Genomic DNA, 25,117 nt, shown 5'->3' with positions numbered 1-25,117 from the left:
ATTCTGCTATTAATAATGGAAAAAACTTCAATCTCAACAAATCAGTTTAAAATTTATATATAAGTTATTACAACTGTATAGTTGACCAATTTTCAAAAAACAAAAAATATCATGGATTTTTCAAAAAAAATTAGCATTTGATCTTCATAATCTCCATAGTTTGTAATGGAAAACAACAAAAAATTTACTAAGTTTTAATGAATCTGGAAAAAATAAAATTGACTTTATTTTGTCTTTAAATAAATTTTTTTCCAAAAATTAGCCCGTCCCTAATAATAATAGATAGAAACTATACAAGAGAATCTCTAGCCTTTAGGATTGAGCCTTTCTGTTAGATGCTCAAAAAGATCCGTCGTCTTTTCTTTACTCTTCCGGTCGAGATAATCTGAATAATTTTATCTGAAATTGTTCCAATCGTAATATTTTGCGAAGCTTTATTATTTAGAGTAGGTAACATTTTTAGTTGGTGTCCATGTGACCCTCCTGCATTGGCTCTATATTTTCCTTTTTTTTAATAAGTAGTATTATTTTAATTTATTATTTAATGAAATTCACATTGTTTTCGACAACTTATGTAAGAAGTTGTCCATTTTCCATCACGATTTATGAATAAATTTAATATTTCAACATCTTAGGATACATTTGAGGATGTAATCAAAGCATTTAAAACATTTCTATACTCTGAATAGAAGGTAAACCGATCATAAATGACCAGTAGTTATGACTGACCGTTCTGACGTTTTGGTGTTAGGCTGCTACAATGTCAAGCCCATTCATAGAACAATGAACAGACCTATTTATAAACCTTCAGTTTATTGGTTCAGTAGAAGTACAAATCTAGTTCTTGGAGTACAGATTTCTTTGGTTTTGTTAGGTGGGCTTTATCTTGAAAAAGTAACCAAAGTAATTCAGAGAAATGAGGAGCTTAGATAAGTCAGAGAAGAGGCCTCATGTGGTTGTATTCCCTTACCCAATCCAAGGTCATATGAATCCATTAATGGAGTTTGCCAAGAGACTTGTTTGCAGAAACCTCCATGTGACCTTCGTCACCACAGAGAGAGCTAGAGAGAAAATGATAAAAGCTCAGGAAGGATCTGCTGCCTCTCATGTGACCACTGCTTTGAAGGATATCAGAATTGAAACTATCTCAGATGGGCTTTCTGAGGATAGTAAAGATGTAACCATGAACGTTGATATGTTGAGAACGGTGGGAGGTGTTGCATTTGAAGGACTCATAGAGAGGCTTAACTCTGAAGGTGATAGAGTCTCTTGTATTGTCTATGATTCTCTGTTTGAATGGGTTCCTCATATTGCAAACAAGCTTAATGTTCCTTCGGCGTTTTTCTGGACACAGTCATGTGCAGTTTATTCCATCTACTATCATTTTTACACAGGAATGGGTAAGCTTATCTCAATCAAAATATTAAGAGATCATTTTGGGTTTTGTGCAATAATATAGGTTTTTGTTTAGTTAGGGTACACTTATGTCCATTGATAGATGCAAGTTTCTAGCTTTCTACACTCTCTTATGAACATGCACATGCTGAAGCAATTGAGAGCTGAAAATGATTTCTACTTTCATTATGTTGGTGTTTAGTGAAAGCTAAAGATGAAGAAGGGAATGCGAGAGATTTGATAGAAATACCAGGGCTTCCACAACTATGCCAATCAGACTTGCCAACCTTTCTACAGTCTTCAAATACAGATGAACCATTGTTTCAACTGGTGATGAACCAATTTAGTACCATTTCTCAGGCTACATGGATTTTGGGAAACTCTTTTCATGAATTGGAAATGGTAGAGATAGAGTCCATGGATTCACTTCTTCCAATAAGAACAGTAGGTCCTCTTGTTCCCTCGGGTTTTCTAGATGGAGACAATTCACAAGACCAAGACGTGGGCACTCATCTTTGGAAAACAGAAAATTGTATGGACTGGATCAATACAAAGGAAGCTTCAACTGTTGTATATGTATCCTTTGGCAGTTTTGCCGTCATTTCCAAAGAACAGATCATAGAAATAGCCCTTGGGCTGAAGGCCAGTAAGCTTTCCTTTTTGTGGGTGATTCGTCCTGGTCATAACAAAGAAGAATGTAACAATCTGAATGAGTTTCTAGAGGGTTTCGTTGAGGAAACTATTGATCAAGGGCTAGTTGTTTCATGGTGTCCACAGATGGAAGTACTTAATCACTCCTCTGTGGGAATGTTTCTCACACACTGTGGATGGAATTCTACATTAGAAGGCCTCAGTTCAGGGTTACCTGTTCTAACTATTTCTCAGAAGAGCGATCAAACAACTAATTCTAAGTATATTGAAGATATGTGGAAGGCGGGAATACGATTGAATAAGATAGGAGATGGACTAGTTGGGAGGGATGAGGTGGAGAGATCTGTTAAAAGAGTTATGGAAAGTGATGAAGGTTTGGAGTTGAGGAAGAATGCTTTGGAATGGAAGACATTAGCAAAGAAAGCAATGATGAGAGGAGGGTCTTCTGATAAGAACATTGACTGTTTTATTCGTGAAGTCATTGCTAGGACAACGCTTGTTTGAGATTTAATTATCAATTAGAAATTCTACCCTACCAACTCTTCAATCGATGGCCATTCACATGCATATGGATCAATAGATATAGTCAACTACTGGTCGTCTATTATCGATTTTACCGTGTGCCCATCTGATAAAGTACACCTTTGTGGGTGCTTTGAATTTGTCTTTATGATTTGGTTGTTGGCTAGATTGATTGGATCAAGGCTATCTTCCGTACAAATTGTATCATTGACTAAATTTCAAAAAAATGATTTTTTTTTCCTTTTCCAATATTTGATCTTTATGATCTCTCGAGATAAGCCGACACATAAATAGTAGCTTAGTTTTTAAGTTCCAATTGAAAATTGCAACAGAAAAAGTTCCTTTGTATGTGATTGAAAGTTGTAAGGATTTGATAATAATGAAAAAAGAGGGAAAAAAATTGTAAAGCAAAATAAAAAGAATGTAATTAAAAATAAAATATAAATATACAATATGAAATAGAATTTATAAAATAAATTAAAATTATATCAAAAATGAATTATATGACTTGTATATGTATATATGATATATACAAATATGATAATAACATTTCAAGTATACATATACAGAGGGAGGGGAAGGAAGGATGGAGAGAAGGAAAGGGGGAGAGAGAATAAATAAGAATTCATATTTATTTATTTTTATGCGCCTGGTAAATTTTTTAACGTGACCGGTAGCGTTGGCGCGACACGCCCACCAGTACCACCAACGCTTTGACTTGGAGCTATGAACCAGTGAGGCCACAAATGGGGGACCTCATCCCCATGAGATTTGAACCTGGATGGCAAGGATAACAACGCAACAACTTAACCATCACAACATGCCACTATTCAAGAATTCATGTTTATTGATATAGATAAATAAATTAAATAGATTGAAAGTTATAGGACTTTTATGAAAAAATAGAGGAAAGAAAATTGTAAAAATATAGCTATAACTAGCTATATATATAAGGAAAACCGAGAGATATCAAGGCTAAACTTTTAAATGTGAATTATTTTCTATAATAAATTAAAGAATTAAAATTATAATGCATTATATAGTATAATTTTATTTTATTATATAGTATAAGTCTCTATCAATTAAAATATATTTTCATGTTATGATAAGATTTTGTTTATCGTTAGAGTTAAAAAGATATATATTTTAAATGTTTTATTTAGTTTGATGGTTAGGTTTAGATTATAAATTGTCTTAATATTCAATTCTCAATATGAGTAGCCTTCATTTATATTTTCATGCTCATGTTTTTATAAGATTTAGTTTACAAGAGTACTAAATGGTATTCTTTAATACTATATTCAGGTTGATAAGTTGGCTTATTATTCAATTAGGAAAAAAAGAACATAATTCATTTTCATTTACAATTATGATTTTAAGTCAAATTTGAGTAGAATAATTTTTAATTAAGTTCAAAATTAAGGTATAACTAGGTTTAGGGTTATAATAATATTCTTGTAATAAATAATTAAAATTAGCTTATACTGTATTATAATATATAATAATATTTTTCCTATTACTCAAAAGCTAAATGATATTAGACTTATTTTTAAAAAAATTGAAAATTATTAGTTTAATTTTATTTTTATACCTATTTCAATTTAACAATAATTTATTTCAATGATTAATTTATAAAAACAAAATTTTATCGTTGATATGCTTCAATATATACTACAAAGAAATAATTTTCCTTAAACATAATGTGAACAAAGCAATAAATAAATATAGAAATAAAACTTAATGGTACATATGATTATGTTGCCAAACAATCATTTTTAGTTAAAAATAATGATTTATAACTAATAAAAAATATGTATTAAAGAAAAATGGCTAGAAATTGTAATTGAAAGAATAAGGGAAAATATATGTAATAAGGACATATATTGTGAGTTATGAAATAAAAGTATATAATAGTTTATATAATGTAAATCAAATTTTTATGCATGACTGATGTAAAGACCTTATAAAATAATCACCAATGAGATTAGTATTGCAACCTTCATTTTCTTCATGATCATATTTGACCTCTTCCAAAATATCTAGAAAAATAATTATTCTTTTAAATTTATCCCTTAATTTTTCTACAACATTTCTCATTCTCAAAATTTCATTGTCCCTAATGAAATCAATTTCTACTGTTGAATTTTGAAAATGCAAAAGCAATTTATAACAATAGTCAAATGTAGATTTTTTAAATTTATCAATAACTATTTGAGGGGATCTATAGAAGTTCACCATAATAATTTTAGACTCATTGTTAGAGAGATCCATTATATTAATATTATCTAGTACTAGAAAAATATTACATATAATTGATCATATATAGTGACTAAGAAAAATACATAACATGTATATAGTAGAAAATATGATTTCCAATATAATAAAATGTCAAACTATATTGAGAAATACATAAGTCTATTTTAAAAATCATGCATGGAAAAAATTATATTCATCTTTAATTTAAACAAAAAGAAACACATTATTGAACTATAATATATCAATATTGTGAACAACATAAGTAAATGCATATATGCAAAAAGAGGGGTAAAAATTTATTAAGATAGAAAAGAATACAACAAGGAGCTCGATCCTGAGCAATAAGATCATCAAATTCCTGCACCATCTCAAAGGACAGTTGCCCCCTATCCCTAATATTCCAACCCGGATCATGACTAGAAGCCCATTTGGCTAAACAATCAGCAGTTCTATTCCATTCACGAGGAATATACATGAACCTAATGAACAGAAAAGAGGAAGAGAAGAAAAGAATCTACTTAACAACAGTGGCTAGCTGCCAACTAACATCCTCAAGCTCTTGCGAAGAAAGCATGTTCACCACCACCTGGGAATAAGACTCACAAATAATCTTACTCCATCCCCGCAAGCAACATTGTTCCACAGCATATAAAATAGCCTGAGCTTCCATGAGATTGTTAGTATAATCACCCTTATGAACTGAGAAGAAAAATTTAACATCCTCGAAACTACAACGAGCCACTCCGCCAATACTAGCCGGACCAGGATTCCCACGGGAAGAACCATCAGTGTTAATTTTCAGAACTCCACAGGGAGGAGGATTCCAGTGCCCATCTCGGTTAACCCGACCCTTCCTCTAATGGTGAAGCTGCTTGGACATAGAAGGAAACCTATGAGCTGCAACCCCATCCTACAGATGAAAATTGAGGCGATTACAGATAGCAAGATCAACCGGATCCATACCCCCATCAAGCTCACACTTTAGAAGAATAGTTTCCTGAAGAGAATGTGATATTTTCCACCAAAGATGCAAAACACCAAGCCAAACATCTTGGAATATGCAACAATTCCTCTCCAACCAGATATGCCAAGGCATGAAAGATGGGCCAGCAATCCAAGCAGCATGAAGAGAAGAAGACTTGGAGGGAGCACTACCCAAGCGGGCCCAGAACTTAGGCAAAGAGGAAGCATGCCGAGAAGAGAAACCCCAAGCGCTCCACCAAAGGTGCCATATCTAAGTAGAATATGAGCAATGGAAGAACAGAAAATGCATATATGAATTACAATTTCTTTTTTGCATTTAAAATTATTTGATTAAACAATTACATCATTGCTGAATTATTTTAAATTCTATAATTAAATTTATTACAATAGTATCAAGTATCAATCATTTGAATATGAATTAGTACATTTATTACATTGAATCATGTTTTATCAAAGTAGGTCATCAAAATCAGGATCCAATACATCAAATCATTATAGTTGTTTAAAGGTTCTTTGTCTTATATAAGTAGTACCACTATTTGAATCCCTCAATACAGAAAGTTCACATATTAAGTGTGTCCATGTAGGTATATGTTCTGTTGTGATTTTTCTTATTCTTTCCTAAAATGGAATATTAAAAAAAAAAAACCCGCCTGATCTTTCAACTACATGCCAATTCCAAGGTGTATCTAGTAATCCAAAAAATTGTATATGTAAAAATTTGGTTGTGATAGTGGAAATTCTCTAGACCTCGAGTACTAACCTACAAAGCTTGAAGCATTCTTTTCAACCACTAAGAACCATTTTCATCTGAATCCATGTGGTAAGAAGCTTGTTCTAAATAAATCTCCATAAGAATAAAGTACAATTCAGTGAGATCACACTCCTCACAACAAACCAATTCATCAAAAATAAGATCTCTCTAGAAATGATTGAAATTTTGAAGAGCTTGAGGATGAAACCTAAGTAAACCTATTTCTAGAAGATTTCTTTTTGAAGATAATTTTTTTCCCCCTTTCTTCACCATGAATTCTTTTTCGATCAACATGCTTGTTGAGATCATCTGTTCGAATTGTCCGTAGCTTTAAGATTTTTTTTTCAAAAATCTGAATGAGAAGAAAAGAGAAATGATTGCAAAAAAGAGAATACAATCTAAGTAAAATATTTATTGAAAAAATAAAAGAGTACATGTAGAAGTGGAGTAATTTAATAGAGATAATTAGTTTTTTAAAGTAAAAAATAAAATTGCAATTTAATTGGTGCTAATATCAAAGAATGATACCTTTTCTCCCATCCTTCCAAGAAAAGAAAGATATATACACTTCTTGCTAAATGATGCGTATTATGTATTTTTGTAAAATAACTATTCACAAATTATTTTGCAATTGTATTACAATAAAATAAAAAACTACATGTTGTAGTCAAATTTATTGTAATAAATTGAATGAGAAATGTTTTATGACATATTTTCTATTTCTCTAAGCCTTATATCTTCTACTTTCCTTTTTTCAAGAATTGTTTCCCTTTTTTCATTTCCTCACAACAATCGTAGGAAAAAAAAATGACATTATCCTCAATCCCTATATTGGCTTTACATGAGATATCACAATAAATGTCTTTCATGTTCTCCCTGATGGACCTATTTCAGTTGTTACTTTTTCAAGAGTTAAACTCAAGATTTGTGTATTGTCAACACCCAAGCCAACCACAATGGTATTTGAGTTATACAACCACTTTGTGTAGGAAAAATTGGAGCTATTTTTGGATTTTCTTCATTGAAGCAAAATCCAGAGTAGGTGTCAAGTTTCACAATTGCATACAAGGGTGATTCTTGTGGCATTGGTCTTGGCTTGTACACAATTTCATAAAGGTACAATTCACAAGTTTTTCTTCTATCCATAAATTGGAAGTCAACATTACTCTTTCATGGTTTGAGATCAACAATTATATATCCAATTCATTTTAGAATTCTTGTCTACTCCAGTAACATTTGAAACTTTAGATGCAATAATGTGTGCCACAAGTTGTCTAAGAGAATGCAACATGCTTCTATTGCTAATGCGGATATTATCATTTGTCAAAAATAAATGAAGATTTTTGTCAAAATCATCATTTATATTTGGAATAATGTTACTCCTTATTCTCGACATTAATAAATTCTAAATATGCATTCGTTGAATTTGCATATCTAAGATTACTAAGTAATTGGCAAATTTATTTTTGTTCTACGGATTTTGCATCTTGCCTAAGAATCTTTTCTAATGTGACCACATTTTTTATTTTTTCCCATAGTAGGTTTTCTCATCTAAAACTTGCATATATTACTTTATCTTTTAATGAAGGTAATTGTTTGAGATCTTCAACTAAAATTATTGAAATTCCTAGAAAAAATCACAAACATTTATCAATTCATTGGATTTTCAATATTCTTTTATATATATTATGAATAATATTAGTCAAGCTTTGACAAATAAAAAAAAATGGAAACCTCCAAAGTTGAGATTTGGATTTATGTGAAAAATGCTTGATAAAGCCTTGAGTCTATATTCTCAAGTAGCTTTTCCCCAATAAAGTTTATTTCATCTATCAATATGTATTTAAAATGACTCATTTCCTCCTGGAAACTTGTCAAACAAGTTTATTCCAGTTACATGAAATACTTAACTAGAATTTTCAACTTTGAATGTATGTCAATCCACCAATGTTAAATGTTGCTACTCCAATCGGTGCAAGGAGCAACAAAGGGGAGTGTTTTGGCATTGTGACTTATTTTAGACATTTACTGATTCCACCAGTCAAGTAAGTCTTACTTGTACCTTTTGTTCCTTGAACAATCATATATAATGTTGGCACACTCTGAACTTCATGATAATGTTTCATAATGATTTCAAATGGCATTGTCTATCTCTCACTAAAATTTTCTATATCAATATGTTGTTCTATGACAAAATCTAAAACCAATCCATTTTCTCTCATTCTACTAATAAAATTTATTTCTACATTACTTTCTTCAACCAAGCTTTACGAATTTGACCAATATACTATCTATTTATATCCCTTCATCCCAACATATCAATTTCAAAGACTTGTAATTCTCATCCATGATGCAATCATGAAATTATTTCCCACTCATGTTCTATAATATTAACATGACCAATAATATTGTCTTCACTTTTTGAATCATTGATATTCTCACTATCTCTTGATTCTATTACTCATTTCACATGCCTTGGAACATAGTTAAATGACTCCAAATTTGAGATAATGGTTTTACTATCTTCACCAATAATAATTGTAATTTAGATCTAAATGGTTTGTACAAAAGCAACTCTAAAAAACAAAATTCAAATATTTTTTTAGACTCACGTGTAGGAATAGTTACAAATCTTGGATATACCCTAAGAATTGCATTCTTTGGTCTTCTTTGCCATTTAAATTTTTTTTTTCTATTCCGTTATATATATCCATGATCTTGAGGAATCAATGAATGAAAAAGTTTCCATAGAAATTGGTCTCCTTCTATATGCATCAAAAAAGGATTATATTAGCTTCTCAATTTCACCTTCATTTAGTTTTGGTACTGGTTTGACAATTTTTGCATGAAACATTTAGATTAAATTTTTTTCTACTACATTCGTACAATGGAAGTTCTAGTATCATATGAAATGTCTCTTGAGTTGCAACATCTCTTTCAATTATAGTTTTAGCTAAAAAATTTCTATATAGCTTTGAAGAAAAGTCAGCAAGATTCTCAATATTGGCCAAACACAATAGCATTTGATGGTAGGTTTTTGAGTTTCTCTCTACCTTTGCTGCAGATTTGTATTGTACCTAATAAATGTGTGCTTTTATAGAATTAGATTCCAATCAATGTTGTCTCTCTAGGATTGGAGTATGGAATGATTGTTTGAGTTAACTCTATCATCATTTCTAGTGGGCTCAAATTTTTTTCACCAGTTTCAATTTCCTCATATGACCTTGAACTATTTAGATTAAGAGGCCAAGGGGCATTATACAGGTACACATTAAAAAATATATATTATATTAGACAAAATGGTAAATAAATTTACTTTCTATACAAAATACACCACTAAAATAAGTTTTATTTGCAAGCCTTTTTTCTATTTTTTTCCCCTAAGGCATGCACCCTCCTTACACATTGTATGCCTTTCAATAGTATTTAGAATTTCTTCATAATCTCAACCAATATCTATACCTACATGTTGTCTCATGTCTCTTAAGCATTGATGCTGTGATTATTTTTGAAATGCTTGAATCAAATCATAAAATTTTAATAATTTAACATGGGAATAAAAACCTCTATATTAAAGCCCTACAAATGTTGTAAATGTATTGTAGATATACCTACTATTATGTTGGTGAATGTTAGCTCTTGGATTCCATGCATGAACAATCTTGTGAAAATAATTTGTAGTTTCGTTTACCCACTTTTCATTATGGCAATCTATTGAATCCTTATTTGGAGTGCCATGAGGGCATACAAAACCATGTACGTGAGGAGAACCCTTATGTTTCCATTCATATCTAGACCAAACATCCTTAACATTCAACCCCTTCTCTAAAATCTCCTTTTGAAACATAGTACATGTCTAAGGTGCATGTAGTGAGTCACAATGTGAGGGTAGTCAATAAACTTTTTGTCTTCTCCAATTTTGGGCTTCTCTTGGGTTTGTTGCTAGAGTTCTTGGCATTAACACATGTAGATCAATCCAATACATATCAACTCCACTTAACATGAAGAAAATTGTTGGCATCCCTAATTGTCTAAGAAAGTCAAATAATTCTCCCCGACTCTTGGTTTAATATGACCTTAAGCCTCACAAAGTTGTTCCAAATCACATCAATTTATTAGCGAGATGAGAATTTGGAATATGTTCCATATGATATCTCAATTCATCTATGGTAATTGGTGATTCCTTGATATGTCTTTTTGCAAATATAGCACTAAACTTTTGTGTTCAATGTATCATTATCATGTTCATCATGTAATACATAAATCTAGAATATTTCCCAAATCTATTATCCCTAAATCTATAGATGTTTCACATATTCATGTTGATGTACTCTCCTCACTTGCGGCTCTAGCCAATCACAATCTCTTTTAGGAATCAATGCAAGAAAAGCTATATGCAATAATTCTTGTGTTACATATTCATTCATAGGAGATGCACCAATCAATGGCCAATCAATCAACCTCAATGGGTTTTTGTTTGGGATTTTAACCCATGCTTGAATAAATTCTATTTCTCTTTAAAGTTTTGGTGGTTGTGAAGTAGTGGACAAGATTTTTATTGTTTAAGTCCATAAAACTTATTCTAAAATTAACAAAACTTGTCTTAAAATACTATTGTAATTTTCTTATTTTCTTTCTTGCATTAATTCACAAATTTAATGATTTAGTTTAATTCACTCTTTGGATTACTAAATTAGAAAAAGTAATATAAAGCAAGTTTAACACCTCACTATTTTAAATATTAAAAATTAAAGTAAGGTTATTTTAAAAAATAAATTAAAAAATAAAGTAAGGCTACTAGAAAAAATTAGTCATTCTTCCAATATATAATTTTAATTAAAAATTATTATTTTTATTTATAATGAAATTTTGCAATAATGCAAATTAATATTTTCTTAATTTATTAATCACATTCTATATCTATATCTACATATATACATGTATACACATATATCTACATATGTATATGTACACACACATATATATATATATATACATACATATATATATACATGCATATATATATACATATATGTATATATATACATATATATGTACATATATATATATGTACATATACATATATATACATATACATATATATATATATATATACATATACATATACATATATATACATACATATATATATATATATATGTATATATACATATACATATGTACATATACATATATATATGTACATATACATATATATGTACATATACATATATATATATATATATACATATATATATATATATATATATGTATATGTATGTATATGTATATGTACATATGTATATGTATATGTATATATATATATATATGTACATATATATATATGTATATATATATGTGTGTATATATATACATATATGTATATATATATGTATATATACATATACATATATGTGTATATATACATATACATATATATGTATATGTATATACATATATATGTATATGTATATACATATATATGTATATGTATATATATATATATATATATATATGTATATGTATATATATATATATATATATATATTATAAAAATTATTAGATAATAGCAATTGATTAAATATAATTTGTTGAATGAAAAATTAAAAGTTAGAAGTGGACAAAATAGACACATGGGATGTTTCCATTTAGATTCACATTGGTTTATATTTGATTTTATTTTTTACACCTTATAAAATAGAAAATATGGAGAAAATACTATTCTACGAAATTTAACACTAACCATCAAAATTTAAAATACTGTGTTATAGATATTCATTGCCAACTTTACTTTCTTATTTGATTTTTATTTCTTTGTATTAGTAACTCAAGTCCCCTAAAGAGAGAGAGAATAGAATAATAAAAAGAAGAATTCTAAAATTTAATATGTTCATTTGAAGATTTATATCTTACTTTCATTAGAAAATTCTATTTATCAAAGTCTAAAATTATAGCAAATAAAATTATAATACATTATAACAACACAATATATTTGTGAAGAGAGGCATTTTATTTATTTATATATTTATACTTTAAAAAAAGTTTTATATTTTGTTTTAAAGAATGAAACAATATTTATTTTTTGCATTTTAAATCTTTTTTTAAAAACCCAAAAGGCCAAGGCGTATATAAGTATTATTTTTAGAAAGTAACATAGGGAATACATGAATAAGAACCCATAAATTGAACAACCAAATCATGTGCATACCCATGAAAAAGTTTAGCAACCAAAGATAAAACTAGAGTCCTTCAAGAATAAAAATGAGGGTAATCACATAGTATCTGATTACCATGAGAAAAATAGAGAAGAAGCAGAAGACCTAGATAATATATACCAAGAACTAGCTAGACATAGAACTATCCAAAACCCACAAGAAGACCATTAAATTTTTGAAGTATCCATCATATTCTCTAAAGAAAAATGAAGTAAGATATGCTGAAAGTTCATATCATTTCCCCCATAGATATGATCATTTGAGATTTGGATCCCAGAAAAAGATGATGGTGGCATCTGAGGGAGAGGATCCACACAAGAATCCACACATTTTAAATCAATAAAACTTACTGTCTTGCATTTTATACTTCTCATAAAAATATCTTCTATATTATAAATTTCACTAACAATAATATAATATAGATAGAGATATAGACACTAATTCTAGATTGAAATGTATACATATTTGAATCACATATGTAAACAAACATAATTTTTTATATAGAGCTTATAATCACCATTTTAAAAAATAATAAATTAATTTTGAAAGAGACATCTAAATGAAAGAGACATATTCCATTAATGTTTTTACTTTTTAGTAATGCTCTATGATGGTTGGCGTGCGCACGCACACGCGCACGCGTGCGCACATACACACACACACACACACACACACACACACACACACACACACACACACACACACACACACACACACACACACACACACACACACACACACACACACACACAAATTGTAGATTGAAATGTATATACAAATTTAAACCACATATGTAAATGAGCTTAATGTTTTATGTAAAATATATAATTACCATTTGAAATAATAATTAATTTATAATGAAGCATAGAGAGTAAAATATTTCATATTTCTAAATACTTTTTTTGTTTGCAAACAAAGAGAATGGGATAAAAGGCATTTTATATCTTTACTACAATGAAAAAGAAAGTTAATAGAATAGAAATTGTTACCTTTATCGTTGAATTAACTTATAAGTATATATGTTTTTTATAGGTGAATACAACAATTTCGTACATTTTTGTTGATGTACAATAAAATAAAAGAGAGGTAATTAAATTTAAATCACCAGCAAGGAATTTTCATTCGCAACCATTATTCTGAGCCAACTATAACTTCAAATGTACAAAACATTTTATATTCATGGAACCAAATAGAACTATAGGAAAATATATTCATAAAAAAATTGATCATGATGCTGGATATGAAAAATGGTACACAACCAAAGATATAACCCATATGACAAACAACACAAGAATAGTAGGGTGATTGATACACATCTTTGGGGAGTTTAACATACATGGAGTGCAACAACAAAGTAATCATGTTTAACTATCAACTATAATATAATTTCTAACAATTATATTATCTCATTAATGTTAGAAATATTAATTTCTACTTGGAATTAATTTTCTCATGTTCGTCATTAGATGTTTATAGATTTATAGGTTTAGGTATTTTGGTTGTGTCAGTTGTAGTACTTTCTAGAACTACATGTAGATATTTTGTCTTGTTGTCTACTGCTAAATATTTATAGAATATTGTACACTTGCCTATAAAAGAGAGACTATGTATTCATTTCAACAATTACGGTGAATAAAACACAATCTATTTTTATTGTGCGATAATACATTGTGTTTAGTGTTTACATTTTCTTTTGCCTCTGCCCATCCATCATATTGGTATTAGAGCAAGGTTAAAAGGAGGAGTTTGAAGGATTTTTTTGTAAGGAGGATTGTAGCAGAGAAGTGGATAGAAAGTCATATAAAAAATTTCATTTTGAGATCCATAAGTTTCTTGTTGCCCTATTTAGGGTTTGGTATATTTGTGTATTTTTTCTATGAGTTTCCAACATACATGGCTTCGGTGAGTTTTCGGCCTTCAGTTCCAATGTCTTCTGGAAAGAATTATGATGATTGGGATTTTAGAATGAAGATTATTTTTTATTCTTATGAGTTATCAAATATAACCTTAAATGTTTATGCTAAACCTATAGATGAGTCTATTATAAATGCTAATAAAAAGAAAAAGCTTGACGAAAATATTTAGAAGAATAAATTTTTTTTGTAGATTATTGGACAAACACTAGATGACTTGGTTCTTGGAAAAATTAAGCCATCTATTACAACCAAGAAAGCTTGGAACATTCTTGAGATTGCATATCAAGGTTTGAGTAAGGTAAAGATTATTACATTGCAAGCACTAGAAGAGAACTTGAGAATTCACAAATGAACAATTCTAATTTTGTAGAGAAACTTTCAAATCATGTTATGAATGTAGTTGATCAAATATAGATGAATTATGATGAGCTTATTTATTAGAAGGTTGTAGAGAATATTTTAAGAAGTTTGCCTCCTAAATTTGATAATATTGTGGTTGCAATTGAAGATTCTAAGGATAATATTGTGGTTGAATTCGTTCAACATTATCTATAAATGAGGTGTTTGGATCCTTGTATAACTATGAAGACAGGTTGAACAAGTGTAATGGTAATTCATTGGAGAATACATTCAAAACACAAATGACATCTGGTAGAGGTAGAGGAAGAGTAAATTCTTGATTTAGAGGAAGAGGAAGAGGAAGAGGAAAATTTAATTTTCAAAATCAATAAGGAAAGAGTCCAGATCTAGGAGGAAGTATAAATCAATACTTCAACTCAAGGGGATGTAATAACGACTAGACATCATAGCGGTATGATACAAAAAAAGTTCAATGTTATTATTGCAAGAAGTTTAGACATTTTTCAAATGAGTGTAGAAATAAACAAGCTAATATGAGTAAGAAAAATGTGATTTTTTTTTAGAGTAGTTCTAAGACATTGTTCATTACTTTCAATGTAGCCAAGGAGAGTTAAAATGATTATTGGTGTCTAGGTAGTGGTTGTAACAAACATATGACAAGAAATACAAAGTTTTTTGGAAACTTGGATAGATCAATTAAATTATAAGTGAAGTTGGGAAATGATGAGATAGTAGAAGTAAGTGGAAAAGGTAAAATCAATGTCATAACATAGCATGGTAAGAAATCTATTTTTGATATATACTTTGTACTTGGTTTGAAACATAATCTTATAAGTGTGGGGAAACTTAGTCAAAAAGATTATAGAGTTATTTTTGAGAAAAAAGTGTGCACTATATTTGATATGCCTCCTAGTAACTTGGTGATTGAAAGGGTAAAAGTGAAAAATAACATAATGTTTACAATTCAGATGAAGAGAAATATGATTCATGAAATTGCAGCAAGTTTCAAGGCAACAAGTCAAGATCAGACATGGATATGCCACTTGAGTTATGGTCATCTAAATCTTAAAGGAATATCTTTATTGAAAAGAATGGAAATGGTAAGAGGCTTACCCCCAATTGAAGCATCATTAAATCCACATGAAATTTGTATTTGGCCAAGCATAATAGAGAGAGTTTTCCAAAAGGGATGTCATATAGAGCAAGGGTACATTTAGAAATTGTGTGTTAAGATATAAGTGGTCCAATGAAAACACCATTGTTAGGAGGGAGCATTTATTTCTTAACATTTATTGATGACTTTAGTAGAAAGACATGAGTTTACTTTCTTAAATACAAATATGAAACATTTGGAAAATTTAAAGAATTTAGAGTTTTTGTCGATAAAAAAAAGTGGTATACCTATCAAGGTATTGAGATCTGATAGAGGAGGAGAGTATAAGTCAAGAGAGTTATTAGATTATTGCAAAAATCATGGAGTAAAAAAGAAATTTACTACCAGTTACACACCACAAAAAAATGGTGTTTCATAGAGAAAGAATAGGACAATAATGGAGATGGCAAGGAGCATGTCGAACGGTAAGAATCTCCCTAGTGAGTAAATGGATAAGGCAGTTTCTTGTGTTTCTTATATCTTGAATAGGAGTCCAACAAAGATTGTGAGGGACATGGTTCCACAACAAGCATGGAGTGGTAAGATTCATGACATTTCTCATCTCAAAGTATTTAGTTGTATTGCATATGCACATGTTCCAAAAGAAACTAGAAATAAATTAGATGATAAGAGTGAGAAATGCATTTTTGTTGGCTATGATGAGAAATCTAAGGCATATAGGTTGTTTAATCCTATCGCCAAAAAATTCATTGTGAGTAGGGATCTTGTATTTAAAGAGGATAAATCTTGGGATGGAAATAGTAGATAATAGAGTTACAGGTGCTGCAACAATACCATATGATGACAATGATAAAAAGAATCATGGAGATCAAGAGGATCAACCAAGTGACCAAGAAGGAACTCCACCATGGAGTCCACAAGGGGATCACTTAGAAAATAAAGTTGAACATGGGGAGTCTTCAAGTTCACAAGTAAGTAATGATTCAAATCCTATACTTGCACAATTGAGATAAATGATCGCAAGCAAGAAACATAGAAGCTTGAATAAGATTTATGATCAAGGAAGTAAAATAGATTCGCAATCAAATTTTTCTTTATTTGCTCAATATCCTATATATTTTGAAGATACAATTAAGGAAGAACATTGGATTGATGCAATGAATGATGAAATAGAATCAATTGAGAGAAAGGATACATGGGAGTTAGTTGATTTTCCTAAGAACAAGGATTGCATAGGTGTAAAATGGGTTTATAAGACTAAGTTTAAAGCTAATGGAGATGTAGATAAATATAAGGCAAGGTTAGTTGCTAAGGGATTTTCACAAGAATATAGGGTTGAATATAATGAGACATTTTCACATGTAGAAAGACTTGATACTGTCAAAATAGTATTACCTATTGGATCTCAAAAAAAAAATGGTTCATCAAATGGATGTCAAATCAACATTTTTGAATGGATATTTGGAAGAAGAAGTCTATGTGTAACAACCGCCAAGATACAAAGACAAAGTTTATAAGTTGAAGAAAACACTCTATGGATTGAATCAAGCTCTAAGAGCATGGTACAACAAAATATATTCATATATGATAGAGACTAGATTCAAGAGACACACCCATGAACCTACATTATATATCAAGATCAATGATCAATGTCAAATTTTGAATTTTTGTTTATATGTTGGTGATTTGATCTTTATAGGAAACCTATCTATTGATATGTTTAAATAAGGAATGAAAAAGAAATTTGAAATGATAGATCTAGGAATGATAAAATATTTTATTGGCATTAAAGTTACTCAAAATGATAAAGGAATTTTCATTTGTCAAAATAAATATGCAAACGATATTTTGAAATGATTTAGATTGATAAATTGTAGTCTAGTTTCTACACCTATAATAGTAGGAACCAAACTAAACATAGAAGATAATAAGAAAGGTTTTGACTCAACTATATTTGAAAGGCTTGTTGGTAGTTTGATGTATCTCACAAAAACTAGACCAAATATTATGTATGGAGTGAGTTTAATCTCTAGATTCATGGAATCACCTAAGAACTCACATTGGTAGGAAAGAAAAAAGATATTGTGATATATTGTAGGAACTATGAATCATGACATAATTTTATTCTACTTCAGATGATTTTCAATTAGTTGGATATATAGATAGTGATTTTGTAGGGAATATTGAAGATAGAAGGAGTACATTTGGATATGCGTTTCATCTTGGGACAAGTGTTGTAGTCTGGGCATCAAAGAAGAAACCTATAGTAACTCTCTCATCAGCTGAAGAAAAGTATGTGGTGGGAAAAAAATCATGTCAAGTAGTATGGGTGCAAAGGATTTTGAAAGACTTAAAGCAAACTCAAGATAGACCTACTACAATCTATTGTGATAACAAGTCTGCTATTGCACTTTCAAAGAACCATGTGTTTCACAAGAGGACAAAACACATTGACACAAGGTATCACTTCATTAGAGATTTGGTTAGTAATAGAGAAATTAATCTACAACATTGCATATCAAAGGAGCAATTTCTAGATATCTTCACCAAGGCTTTAACACAAGGACAATTTGAGATTTTGAGGAAAGCTTTGGGAATTGTAAATATTAATAAAATTTGTAATAGTAGATAGTAGAAATTAGGGGGGAGTGTTAGAAATATTTATTTTTACTTGGAATTAATTTTCTCATGTTTGTCATTAGATGTTTGTTGATTTTCAAGATTAGGTATTTTGGTTGTGTGGGTTGTAGTACTTTCTAGAATTATGTAGATATTTTATCTTGTTGGCTAATTCTAGATATTTCTAGAATATTTTACACTTCATTTGAACAATCAAGGTGAATGAATCATAATCTATTTTTATTGTGCCGCAACGCATTGTGTTTAGTGTTTATATTTTCTTGTGCCTTTACCCATCGATCAATCCAATCAAAAGTTTTGTTTTTACATAACTTTCAAAAGTCACAGCCAAGTAAGATCAATTCAAATAATTTTTTTCTTCCTTCAAATGCAACACACAAATTTCCTTAATATCTTGTGCTCTATCTTGGATGAAAAAGGATAACTACATGCCTTTCTAAACCTATTTGATAGGAAACATAATATTTATTTAGAAAGCATAGTTCTCAGAAAAAAATAGTTTAATGGAATAAACCTATTAGTGTCTTGTAACTAAAATCTTGAGCCAAAATGACCTTTGGTAATTATGCACCTTAAGTTCATAAAAGAAATGGAGTTTTGCACTCATTCAGGTTCTTCTAGCTGGATAGTTTGGGTGGTTTGTCTACTAATTGAAAAATATCGATAATATATTTTATCTTTGTGAACTTTGGATGCTCAAAATCTGATCATAAAATATTATATCTAATTCCATTTTAATAAAATAACTAATTTATTTTCTATGTAGATGAATAGTAAATTTCCTTTGCTACCATTGTAAGAACACCTCTGTGACTTTCCCACATGACCTTCCAAAAATGTATTCTTGAATTTAGAATTAATGAAAGTTAAAAAAATTTCTTATTTCATATTAATAAATACCACAAATATAGGGAATAAATGAACAAATACAAGAAAAATGTAACAACAATACAATTTTGAGATTTAAACTTTGTATTAAAATTTCATTTATTTAAAACTTAACCCCATAAGTTTGTAATAATACAAATTTAATCCCAATAGATAATTAGTTTATAGTGTAATTTTTGGAGACACTTTGTGAATAATTTCTAGATGCTTAACATTGATTTGTACTAATGCAAATTTTTAGTTTATGTATTTTCTAGTGGTTGAAAGTGAAAGCTTTGGAATAGGTTTGTCTCATATGTCACTATTTTTTTTTGTTGGGTTCCCTTTTTCCCACCTATTTCATAGGTAGTTTCATATTTTTGAGAGTTTTTGGAGAGTCTCTTTCTAAAGTATTGTATGAAAAAAATAATTAAAAAATTATGGTTTATATATTGACTAGGGTTAAATCTATAACAAAAATATGTCTCACAAATTTATAACACTATAAGTTATCTAAAATCTACAAAAACCTTTTAGAGCCAAAATTTGATATTTGGCACAACTTTTAGGTGGCATAAATTTTCATTTGAGTGTTCCATTGACAAATCACTTACACCATTTCATAGTTTTTTAGAAGTTTAAAACTTTAATAAATTTCAAATGGCAAATGATTTAAACTTCATTCATTTTTTGATGCATTCAATTTTCTCCTAATTGTGTACTAAAAATAGTAGGTTGACTCTAAAATGTAATAGTAGGAATTTTTAATTTTTCTAGTTGATTATTCATAAATACAAAAAAAATGAAATTAAACTAGCAAATTTTTTTTTGGCTATTCAAGATTTTCATAAGACTATTGGATGATCCTCTCTCACATGAGGCGCTTCCATAGTATAGTTGTAAACAAACAAAATAGTTAAGATATCTTCTAGTTTATTGAACCATTAGCTTTGATGGAATAATTGAAGGAAAGTAAAGTTATTATAGTATGTTCTTTATATTAAAAGCAACCAAAACAAGGATGTTGAACATTAGTACATCATCACGGATAAAAAATTCAATATCACATTAACAAAAAATCACTAACAACACTTTAGTCACCATTCCCTCAATATAAAAAATATAGTACCCAATGTAGTAAACCTAAACTAGATGCTTACATATAGATTATTATATTTACTAGTAACAACACACAATTACCAACATATAGCATGGTATTCAAATTATAAGTAGTAGAGTTTCTACTATACTAAATAAAGTTCTTCCAAAATCTAAAAGCTATTCTACCTAAGCATCTACCAACATATCCATTTAAGATTTTAAACTAGGAATATAAATAGTCTTTAAGGCCTAATGATCAAATCATAATAGTAAAAGGTAAAACAAAATGAGGAGTAGTGAACCATCAAGAAACAATACAAAAACATAAGACATATACTTTGGCCTTTTCCTTTCCTTTATTGGCCAATGGGATTTTGGCCTAGTCATCTTCCAGAAACCCATATAGATTTGTAGACTCCTCTACACCAAGGTTTTCCTCCTCATTCTCTTGTTATAAAAGATAGAGCATGACAACAACAATATGAATGACCTTAAGAGAAAATTTAAATAGAGTCATGAAACTCTGATCCAAAGCATTGAATTGTTCAATACAAGTCACCATCTCCTACTTTATATTCTTGACTAGAACAAATAGTTCTTTGCATCTAGCACAATTGCCTTTCACAAACTCCCTAGTTTGTACCTACATCACCATAGGGGTAGTAGATATTATTTTATTTTTTTTCTTTTACGCATGCATAGGGGAAGTATCCATCATCAACATATTATCCTAATGTATCCCAAGATAAATTTTAACTTTAGAGCTGAAATCCAGTGTCCTCATTATGAAACTTGTAGATGCATGGGTTGTGTCTTGGCTAACCTTCTTATTTTTCTTATTAGTTTTGATTTCCTCATAAGCTAAGATAGTATCCTTAGTCCCCACCCCCTCAAAATATTCCTCCTTTTCCATTATTTTCTTCTCCTTTTTCCCTTTTCTCTCACTAGCTTCCGACATTATCTCCTTATCTAGCTCCCAATTCCTACAAGATTTCTATTTCATCTTGGCACTATTCATAGATAATTCCTAGATCTCTAAGTTTTAGCCCCATCAATATCTTCCTCTAAATCTATAAGGTCAACTTTATCTATTTCTTTTTAAAATTTTGGCTTCTACATTTTTTTATGTCCCATTCCTTTTAGGATTTCTTGAGGCTATGGAAGAGGGGGAAGACTAAGGAGTGATCTTTGTAGAATAATCCCCCACCATTAATAGTTAGGTAAGGTGAGTCCAAATTATTAAAAATAGAATAGGGTGGGGTAAGGAAAAGATAAAATCATAAAGTCAAAGAATTAAACCCTAATGTAAGATAGTGTAACTTTTCATCTTTTTCTTCCTATCCCAAACATCTTCCATAGTGGCTTCACGGTCATGCAACAAGAAAAATGGAATGGAAATTTCATCATGGTGCTTAAAGTTATTCAAAATCAGGACATGTTAGTGATAAAAGACAACAAACCTACCCTCTAAGGTAAGATATTTCATGATCATGAAGCATACTTCATTTCATGAGGGTGAGAATCTTTTGTGGCTTAACCCACCTCTAAAACTTATTGATTACACACTCTTCTTGAAGAACCTATTCATATTCATTACATCACTAACCTTTGTGACCTCCTACCATTTCCATCCATCCACTAAAAGACCAATAACCATAACAATAGTCTCCTCTCAACACAAGAATCCTCAAATTTAGATGAAATGTTATTATCATACCTCGTCATGGATTCCTTGCATAATCCTCAATTCTTGAAGTCTCAATGTGAACCATATCAACCCCCATATCTGATCCTTGCTCAAAATTCTTTGAGAGCTTTAGATAGTTAAATTTGGAAATACCCTTTCTCTCTCATAAATGCCATAGAAATAAAATGAACACAATTTTCTTCAAAAAGAATTTATAGGCAAAATTTATATAATAATTGAAACACATGAGATTAAAAAATTTGTCCTTTTAGTAGTAGAGGAAAATGTGTGTACTATCATCCTCTCCTTTCCCTAATTGTGACCTAAACCTCCAAGGATCATGCTCTGAAAAAATCCATTTGAATATTTCAAAATTATATAATAAATACTTTCTCTGTGTCTTACCCTAACATAATCCTCAAAAATCATCATCGTCTTACAATGACTAAATATCATTATTACAAGGTTGTACCTTTTTTTATCTCCAAAATTATTATGAAAATAAAAAATGTCGCTACCTTTCTTGTTTAAAATAAAATATAAACCAATATCTTGACTCAATAAAACTATCACCTACAAGGTCCAATAGAAATACAAAAGTTTTAAGATATCCATCATTCTCCTTGACTAAAATTTTGTTCCCTCTCAATAATAGTGCATATCTCATCCCTGATGGACTTCATTTTCCTCCAATAACTTAAACCCTAAACATGCAACCCATAATTGGGCATAGAATCTGCCAAAGTATTTCCTTCCCAATAAGTGTGTTGTAGATCATAACTCTCAAGTTTATTTAGGAGAAGCCACATTGATAGTTCCATTTAACCACCTCTACCACCAACATGGAATCACCTTCAATACTAACATGCTTCCACCCCAAGTTGATAACCAACTTCAATCCACAAAAAAATAACATTGCTTCAATCACATTATTAGATGTTTTTTCCAAGTTGTCAGCATAAGTCATTAGCTATCTACCAATAGAGTCCTTGATAATACCCTTACTAGTAGTGCAACCATTTCTAGAAGCACAATCAAAATTAAGTTTCACTTTAGGATATGTTGGGGGCTTCCATGTAGTACATTCCTCCTTTGGGAGATTCCACCATATAGATACCACCTATTCATTTATAGGTGGGGGACCATGAGGAAACTTCCATTTACTATTTCTAAATTTTCCTTTATTAATCTTAGAATTATATTGCACACTATCTCCTCTTTCTTCTTCATCTCCCTGGAGGTCATGTTATTCCTTTCTTTCTTAATTCCTAAGCAAACATGGAGATGGATCATTTTATATACAAGTATGAGAAACACATGTAAGAAGGGGTAATTCTAATTTAAAATAAATTGCTACAAGTCCTGTAGTGCCCACCCATAGTTTATTTTTCTATTATATTTATTAAACTCTTTTATGCCTATTTCATGGATGTGTTAGTTTCAAGGGTATTGGATTTATAATTATGAAATTATTTCATGACTTGGATTACATGTATATCAATAAAGAATTACTTAATTGATTATATTTCACATGTTTATTGATGATTATGATTACTAGTGCATTAATGATGCTTTAATGATTCATAGTTAATAAATGTAATTCCTTTCATAGCAATGTTAGATGATGCTTTAAAGATAATTACTTCATATTCGTAATGATGCATTATTTTATCCGAGCATTTGATGTTTGACTTATAATTATTATGTTACTTACCCCATACTTGCATGTGTATGGTGTGTGTATCTGTTTTATCTTTTTGTTTGTCATGTTTGATGTGTTAAGGGAGGGAGTCGTAGCCACCTGCTAGTTAGGATCTACATGATGTACCATTTCCTACCATTTTCTTGTTTAGTTTGGATATATTTATATACATGTACATGCTCATCTTTTATGTAGAATGTAGGTACCAGGCATCAACTTCCTTGAATTGCTAGGATGAGCATGCTCTATCACAATAACTCAATGGTAAGAGTGGGGAGATAATGTTCAGGTTCAATCCAGCCATAGCCTAAATACTTGTCTTACAAGGAGGACTCGTAACTAACTTTCCACCATTTTTAAAACCTATGAGTTTATCTTTGTTTGTGTTGTTTGATTTTGAGTTTTGGTAATGTTGCTTTTATGTGGATTTCACTATGTGATTTATTTGGTATATGATTTAATTATAATATTTGGGTTAATCATATAATTAAATATTATTTGTTTAAAAATAAAATATTAAAACATGAGAATATTTAATTAATTAAAAAAACTAATTAATAAGTGCTTTAATTTAGAAGTATAAATTTAGAAAATTGGTTAAAGAGAAATTAGAATATGATGATATTTAATTAATCACAAATTAATTAAATATGTACTTCAGTTTAAAAGATTTAATTTAAAAGCTTAATTTAAGAAGTTGGAAAAAAAGAGAATTAAGATATTAAAATATTAAAGATTTAATATCGCTTTATTATAATTATTTATTTAATAATAACTAAATTAGAGTTGCATTTAAACAATGAGCTTTGATTATTATTAATTTAAATAATAACTACGCTTTAATTAGTGCTTGTACTAATTAATAAATTAGAGGAAAATAAAAAATAAAAAATAAAATTTAATGATTAAGTTATAGTTCTAATTGTGGCAAAGTTATATTTATTTAATTTAAT

The 25,117-nt window shown here is 29.6% G+C and overlaps 1 protein-coding gene across 1 annotated transcript; it reads left to right on the top strand.

Annotated features, from left to right (window-relative positions):
- The first annotated feature begins 816 nt into the window (after positions 1–816).
- LOC149555989 (UDP-glycosyltransferase 74E1-like) lies at positions 817–2,817 on the top strand. Its single transcript, XM_089830104.1, has 2 exons — positions 817–1,400; positions 1,598–2,817. The coding sequence occupies exons 1-2, from the start codon at positions 917–919 to the stop codon at positions 2,548–2,550; spliced, it is 1,437 nt and encodes a 478-aa protein (XP_089686230.1). The 5' UTR covers positions 817–916; the 3' UTR covers positions 2,551–2,817.
- The last annotated feature ends 22,300 nt before the right edge of the window (positions 2,818–25,117 follow it).

The sequence above is a fragment of the Cupressus sempervirens genome, chromosome 5 (genome assembly GCF_028749045.1).
Source record: "Cupressus sempervirens isolate cs-2001-9-10 chromosome 5, ASM2874904v1, whole genome shotgun sequence".
Lineage (NCBI taxonomy): Eukaryota > Viridiplantae > Streptophyta > Pinopsida > Cupressales > Cupressaceae > Cupressus > Cupressus sempervirens.
Note: the sequence above shows the minus strand (reverse complement) of the source record. Positions and strands in the feature narration are given on the sequence as shown.